Source organism: Engraulis encrasicolus, chromosome 9 (assembly GCF_034702125.1).
Source record: "Engraulis encrasicolus isolate BLACKSEA-1 chromosome 9, IST_EnEncr_1.0, whole genome shotgun sequence".
Classification (NCBI taxonomy): domain Eukaryota; kingdom Metazoa; phylum Chordata; class Actinopteri; order Clupeiformes; family Engraulidae; genus Engraulis; species Engraulis encrasicolus.
Genome location: NC_085865.1, coordinates 29,231,559 through 29,239,058, shown reverse-complemented (window position 1 = coordinate 29,239,058; position 7,500 = coordinate 29,231,559). Strand labels below are relative to the sequence as shown.

Below are 7,500 nucleotides of genomic sequence, written 5' to 3'. Positions count from 1 at the left end.
CTATATGATGAACCAAGCTGATGGCAATCTAGCGAATGTTTTTCATTTGCACGCTCTGGAAGTTCAATACCCAAAGCACTTATTTTTGAAACTCAATTTCTCCATATCTTAACTCGTAAGTTACAAGACATGCCTAATCAAGGGGATTTTTCATCAGACAATGGTTAGGTTAACAGTGTGAATCAATGACTCACTATTGTGAACCCATAGCTCTGGAGCAACAACAAGACTTTGTTGTGTGCAAGGAAGTATACAGTGTTGTCTGATGTCAACACCGCTCCAATTAAACTGTGACTATTTACTATATACAAAATGAACTCAGAATACAGTAAGTCGCTTTGAAAAGTGTACTTAAATGTCTTAAAGGCTAATGAAAACCATTGCTTCCATTTGTGTGACCCTTGCAGCATCAATAACTTCACATCGAAGGTGGTCAAGAAGGAGACCATCGATTAAAAACGTATGAATTGAACTGTGACAATAATGTGAAGTCATGTTCTTGCATAATCACTGTCATTTAACAGGTTCTGAGTGACTTTTGGGTTATTTTCTTGATTACTTAACCCATCTTCATCATCTCATCTTCTGCCCCCTTTACAGCGTCAAGAACTTCACGCCGAAGGTCGGCGAGAAGGAAACCCACAACGCCATCCAGCGGGCCTTCCAGGTGTGGCAGAACGTCACGCCGCTGCGCTTCCAGGCCGTGCCCTACCGGGAATTAGAGCGCAGGTACATCACCATCTCAAAATGAATGTGAATATGAGTTCTAGTACATATGCCTATATAAATATGAATAAGGTATTTTGATCCCAATATAAGTGCAAATATGAATACTTTAATGCCCAACGGTACCTGAAGTGGAGGTATGTTAGGATCTTAATATGAATACAAATATGAATACTTTAATGCCCAACGGTACCTGAAGTGGAGGTATGTTAGGATCCTAATATGAATACAAATATGAATACTTTAATGTCCTCTCACGACCTGAAGTGGAGGTATGTGTATATATTATAATCCCAATACGAATAAGAAAATGAATACTTCAATACCCTACCGGGACCTGAAGTGCAGGTAGAGTATGTTATGATCCCAATAAGAATATAAGTACTTTGATACCCTACCAAGACTTGCAGTGAATAGGAATACTTACAGGTTGACAAGTAAGACATTTGCCTTTGGTTCCACCCTATATAGGTAGAAACCACCAAACACTTGTGACTGTCTGTGAAAAGCACTATACAAATAAATTCTACTTCTGCTTTACACACTTACTAACATAAGTACTTCCTAGCCAGGCCGTGCCCTCCTAGTGACGCAACATCTACAGCGTTGCTTCTAGTCAGGCCAGGAGCTATACAAATATCGGGAACTCCTCCCACTTTGTCGGAAAGCAAACAACCAGTAGCAAACCAAGAGAGGCGGGTCAACCATGCCGTTTGAGAAATGTTAATTGTTATGCTCTTGGTCAAACCAAGTCTCGAAGAGATTTTAAAGTCGATGATAATCCTTCCTTCCTTACCTACATAGCAAGCGGGACGTGGACATCACCATCATCTTCGCCTCGGGTTTCCATGGTGACAGCTCTCCTTTCGACGGCGAGGGGGGCTTCCTTGCGCACGCCTACTTCCCTGGCCCGGGTATCGGAGGCGACACACACTTCGACTCGGACGAGCCCTGGACACTGGGAAACCCCAACCATGATGGTGAGTAGGAGTGTATGTTTATTTGTGTGTGTGTGTGTGTGTGTGTGTGTGTGTGTGTGTGTGTGTGTGTGTGTGTGTGTGTGTGTGTGTGTGTGTGTGTGTGTGTGTGTGTGTGTGTGTGTGTGAGTGTGTGTGTGTGTGTGTGTGTGTGGTGTGTGTGGTGTGTGTGTGTTTACTGCACATTGCAAATGTGCATGAGACAAAGGGGTCTTCTGTGTTTGGCCATGCATGTGACCCACTTCTTGAGTGTGTGTGTGTGTGTGTGTTTGCGTGCGTGTGCATGTACGTGTACGTGTACGTGTACGTGTACGTGTCTGTGTGCCTGCGCCTTTGTGCCTGCGTCTGCGTGCCTGCGTGCCTGCGTGCCTGCGTCTGTGTGTCACACATTGTCACTATCACTGTATCTTATTTCGCATATCTAATCTGTATGGGTGACCTCAGAGCTTTTTTATTCATCTCCGTTGACGTTTGATTTTTCCAATTTGTCCAATTTTCCAATAATCTTTGGCATCTCATCACAATGCAGCACAATCATCAGGTCGTCAAATCTTAAAAGGAAGACAAACAGTCATAAGATTTGTGTGTGTGTGTGTGTGTGTGTGTGTGTGTGTGTGTGTGTGTGTGTGTGTGTGTGTGTGTGTGTGTGTGTGTGTGTGTGTGTGTGTGTGTGTGCGTGCGTGCGTGCGCGCACGCGTGTGCCTGTGTGCGTGTGCGTGCCCACCGGTGTGTGTGTGTGCGCGCGCCTGTGTGTATTCATGTGCATGTCTATGTATACATCTTGTGTGTACATCTCACAGATGGTCTTCATAGGAACTGCTTCGCGTTGGTTGCGACTCCACGCAATTACTGGAAGTGAAAGCTGTCCCTGTGTAATGCATTAGGTTTCAGAGAGAGAGGGAGAGAGAGAGAGAGAGAGAGAGAGAGAGAGAGAGAGAGAGAGAGAGAGAGAGAGAGAGAGATAGCGAGAGAAATAGACAGAGCCTTGCTGTGATGTCTGCTTTTAGAAGCTTTCATTAAATACATGCTAAGACCATGAAGCTCACACCTTCTTCAGTATGTTTCCCCTCAACTTGCTAATGCAGCACCTGACCCTATGCTATATAGAGTTTGGAGTCTGTCGCTCTGCTCTCTCTCTCTCTCTCTCTCTCTCTCTCTCTCTCTCTCTCTCTCTCTCTCTCTCTCTCTCTCTCTCTCTCTCTCTCCCTCTCTCTCTCTAAATGAAAAGCTGTGTGTGTGTGTGTGTGTGTGTGTGTGTGTGTGTGTGTGTGTGTGTGTGTGTGTGTGTGTGTGTGTGTGTGTGTGTGTGTGTGTGTGTGTGTGTGCTAGAGAATGCTAGAGGGAGTGAGATAGAAATAAGCGTGGAGGTGTGATAATGAAGAGGAGAGAAGGGGAGGAGAGGAGAGGAGAGCAGAGAAAGGGAGAGGAGAGGAGACAGTAGGAGGCAAGAGGGGAGAGGAGAACAGAGGAGAGAAGGGGAGGAGAGGAGAGGAGAGCAGAGAAAGGGAGAGGAGAGGAGACAGTAGGAGGCAAGAGGGGAGAGGAGAACAGAGGAGAGCAGAGGAGAGCAGAGAAAGGGAGGAGAGAGGAGAGGAGAACAGCTGTGTGTGATGTAATAGGAGCTTTCTATGGCTCTGTCACTCACGGCCCTCTCTCTCTTTCTCGCCCCCTCACTCCCCTCCCTTGTACAATACACCCACATCTCTCTCTCTCTCTCTCTCTCTCTCTCTCTCTCTCTCTCTCTCTCTCTCTCTCTCTCTCTCTTTCTCTCTATTGGTTTGCTCTTTCTCTTCTTTCTTTGTTTTACTGTTGCTCTTCCACTGTTGTTTTGTGTCTCTGTTTTTCATGCCAACACTCTCAATCCTGTGTCTTTCATTTCTTTATCGCCCACCTCCGTCCTCTCTCTCCCTCTCTCTCTCTCTCTCTCTCTCTCTCTCTCTCTCTCTCTCTCTCTCTCTCTCTCTCTCTCTCTCTCTCTCTGTCACTTTCTCTCTCTCTTCCTTTCCATCTACCTCCCTCTCTTGCTCTCTGTCCATTTTTCTTTTATGCATTCTGCAGTGTGCCTTTCTCTGCCCACAACTGCCCTTCCTTTCTCACTGTTGTCTGCTTCTGCTTTCCATTCCTCTAGTCGTTCTCTGCCCTCTTTCCTTTGCTCTTGCGCTCTTATTTTCCCTATCCATCCTTCCGTCTGTGCTTTTTTCTCTTTCTTTGGCTGTCTGTCTGTCCGTCTGACTCCCTGGCTCTCTCTCTCTCTCTCTCTCTCTCTCTCTCTCTCTCTCTCTCTCTCTCTCTCTCTCTCTCTCTCTCTCTCTCTCTCTCTCTCTCTCTCTCTCTCTCTCTCTCTCTCTCTCTCTCTCTCTCTCGGCAGACTTGTTTTGATGTTGTTTTATTATCATTTCACTGGGCCAACCTTCTCTTTCCAAAGTGAATTATAGTTTACAACAGAGAACATTCTCTTTCATTAGAAATCACTTCTCTCTCTCTCTCTATCTCTCTCTCACCCCCCTCTCTCGCTCTCTCTCTCTCTCTCTCTCTCTCTCTCTCTCTCTCTCTCTCTCACACACACACAGACTCGCACTCACACAGGCACACACGCGCGCGTGCACACACACAGGCATGCGCGAGTGCACACACACACGCACGCACACACACACTCTGCACTCCAAGAGTAGCACTCAAGGTTGTTCGTCTGAGTGTGCATATATTGTACATGTATCCATGCATACGGTGCGTGTGAGTGCATGCATGTGTGCGTGTGTGTGCATGCGTGTGTGTGTGTGCATGCGTGCGTGTGTGGAGGAAAGACGCCCAAATGAGGTTATGAATGTATTACATGCTGAACTCCCCTCTCTTTGTTCCCTGAATCTCCCACTGCACTTCTTTTAATCTCCCTTGCTCTCTTGCGTCCTCTTCTACACTCCCCTCCTTGTATTCTACCTTTCCTTTCACTTCTTCGTCAATCCTCTCTTTGTATTCTAACTTTCCCTTCACCCGTTCATCATTCCTCTCTTCATGCTCCTTTATTCAGACTTTTCTACTCTGCTGGTTCCGTCTCCGTCCGTCGCTGTTGCTCTCTCTTTCTCTTTCTCTTTCTCACCTCCTTTCCACTTCCTCTTTTTTCGGAACCTCTCTCTATCTAGGCCTACCTATTCCTGTCTCTCACTCTCTCTTTCTCGTCCCCTGTCACTTTCTCGTCCCCTGTCACTTTCTCTTTTTCTGTCTGTCTGTCTGTCTGTCTGTCTGTCTGTCTGTATGTCTGTCTCTATGTCTGTCTGTCTGTTTCTGTCTGTCTGTCTGTCTGTCTGTCTCTCTCTCTCTCTCTCTCTCTCTCTCTCTCTCTCTCTCTCTCTCTCTCTCTCTCTCTCTCTCTCTCTCCCTTGTTCCCCTCCTCCTCCACATGTCTCCCGACTTGTGCAGGAAATTGAAATTCCAGGCTAGTATTTAGTTTCTCTCTCCTCTCCTCTCCTCTCCTCTCCTCTCCTCTCCTCTCCTCTCCTCTCCTCTCCTCTCCTCTGCACTCCATTCCGGTTGCTAGCGCTGCACTGCACTAATGCTGTATTGGAGGAATGTAAAGAATGGAACCTGCATAGGAAAACACTGCTGCATATTATGCCTCCACACATTGCTCTCTCGCTCTCTCTCTTTCTCACACACAGACTATGTACACAAAAGGTGCTTTTTCTCCTGTGTGTGTGTGTGTGTGTGTGTGTGTGTGTGTGTGTGTGTGTGTGTGTGTGTGTGTGTGTGTGTGTGTGTGTGTGTGTGTGTGTGTGTGTGTGTGTGTGTGTGTGTGTGTGTGTGTGAGAGAGAGAGAGACAGAGACAGAGACAGAGAGAGAGTTATGTATGTGTAAATGTGAGCATGAGTTAATGTGAGCATGAATGTGTCAGCGAGGGTAGAACGAAAACATGGACTGTGTGTGTGTGTGTGTGTGTGTGTGTGTGTGTGTGTGTGTGTGTGTGTGTGTGTGTGTGTGTGTGTGTGTGTGTGTGTGTGTGTGTGTGTGTGTGTGTGTGTGTGTGTGCAATGCAATGCCTGCTTCCTTCCTTATCCCATCTCATATCTCCCTCCTCCTACACACCCAGCACTCAATACCCAGCACACACACACACACACACACACACACACACACACACACACACACACACACACACACACACACACACACACACACACACACACACACACACACACACACACACACACACACACACACACACACACACACACACACACGGGTGGATATGCACTCTTACACAAACACACACACACACAAAGCACAACCATCCCCCACCCACACACAGATACACTCTTACACAAACACAAGACCACCCCCCCACACACACAGGCTTTCTATCTGTCTCTTCTAACACACACACACTCACACAAACGCGCGCGCGCACACACACACACACACACACACACACACACACACACACACACACACACACACACACACACACACACACACACACACACACACACACACACACACACCCGCACTCACACAGTGAACTGAAAAAAGCATGGAGAGCAGAGGTGAGAAGTGCGGCCGGCGAGACCTGCTGGAATCCGAGCACTCAGCGGTCTCTCTCTCTCTCTCTCTCTCTCTCTCTCTCTCTCTCTCTCTCTCTCTCTTTCTCTCTCTCTTCTCTTCCTCTCATCTCAGAAATGAGTTCTGTTGCTCTCTCTTCCCATCTTTCTGTCTCTCTTTCTCTGTCTCGCTCCCTTTCCTTCCTTCCTTCCTCCCTCTCTCTCTCTCTCTCTCTCTCTCTCTCTCTCTCTCTCTCTCTCTCTCTCTCTCTCTCTCTCTCCCCACCCTCCCTCTGTCTCTCACCTCACCACACTCTTTTCCATCTCACGTCCCCCGTGCTCCCCAAGAAAGCACACACCCTATTTGCTTTAGAGTCTCCCACCTAAGAAGAGTCGACACAGCCTTTCCTCGCCCCTTCCTTTTCTTCCTGTGGAAGGGCCCTTTTGACTCGCCTCCCAAAGACCTGCAAACTTGTCGACTTGTACTCCCAATGTCCCAAATGACAAGGCTGCAGCCTTTGTAGGCTTGTAAACTCTGTAGACTTGTTAGGACCAACTTACAACCATGACTTACAACCTCCGAAAACTGGTGAACTTGGAAGACTTGTAGCGCTACAAGACACCTTCAACACTTGTAACACAAGGCGGTACGCCCTTAAAAAAAACACTCTTAATTCAACACGATTGTGCGAATGTGTAGTCCCACTCCACTTTAGTATTAAATTCAACTCTTTGAGGGTTGAATTAACTTAACAAATTGATGCCATTTATGCTCAAAAACAAATCATTCAACAGCCTCCTCCAAGGCTAGCCTACCTGGAAAAAAAAACGTAACGTAACCAATCAGTTTAAAAATGGGTGGACTGGAGAGTTAGGAGGGGTGTTCCGAATTGTGGTTCCGAGACCTTGAGATTCTTTAAAAGTGTAAACTGTCCCCTACCCACCACCATCATTTGTGGCTGCGTGTCGGTAGCCATAATAGCTACCCTAAAGTGCTACAGGTGTTTGTTAGTGGTCGACCACTGTAAGGGCTTTGCCCTCAGTAGTGCCACCTAGTGTTGAATCCACATTATGCGAGCACAACTGCACCACACAGCATCCCACATCAAGTGAGAGAGATAAATACGATGTAGCCTTTATTTGCTCTACCCCTGCTATAATTTCTGGCCATAATGGTTACCCTCGAAACGGGACAGGTGTTGGTTAGTGGTGGATCATCAGCTAATGTGGTTTAGATTTGGATCCAGCAGCACTACCCACTTTT

General features: G+C 47.0%; 1 protein-coding gene across 1 annotated transcript in view; it reads left to right on the top strand.

The window, feature by feature from the left end:
• LOC134455668 (matrix metalloproteinase-16-like) overlaps nucleotides 1–7,500 on the top strand; it is a 48,889-nt gene that overhangs the window by 23,228 nt on the left and 18,161 nt on the right. The window contains exons 4-5 of the mRNA XM_063206884.1: nucleotides 601–729; nucleotides 1,531–1,706. Coding sequence (XP_063062954.1) covers nucleotides 601–729; nucleotides 1,531–1,706 — 305 coding nt within the window. The remainder of the gene's footprint in view (nucleotides 1–600; nucleotides 730–1,530; nucleotides 1,707–7,500) is intronic.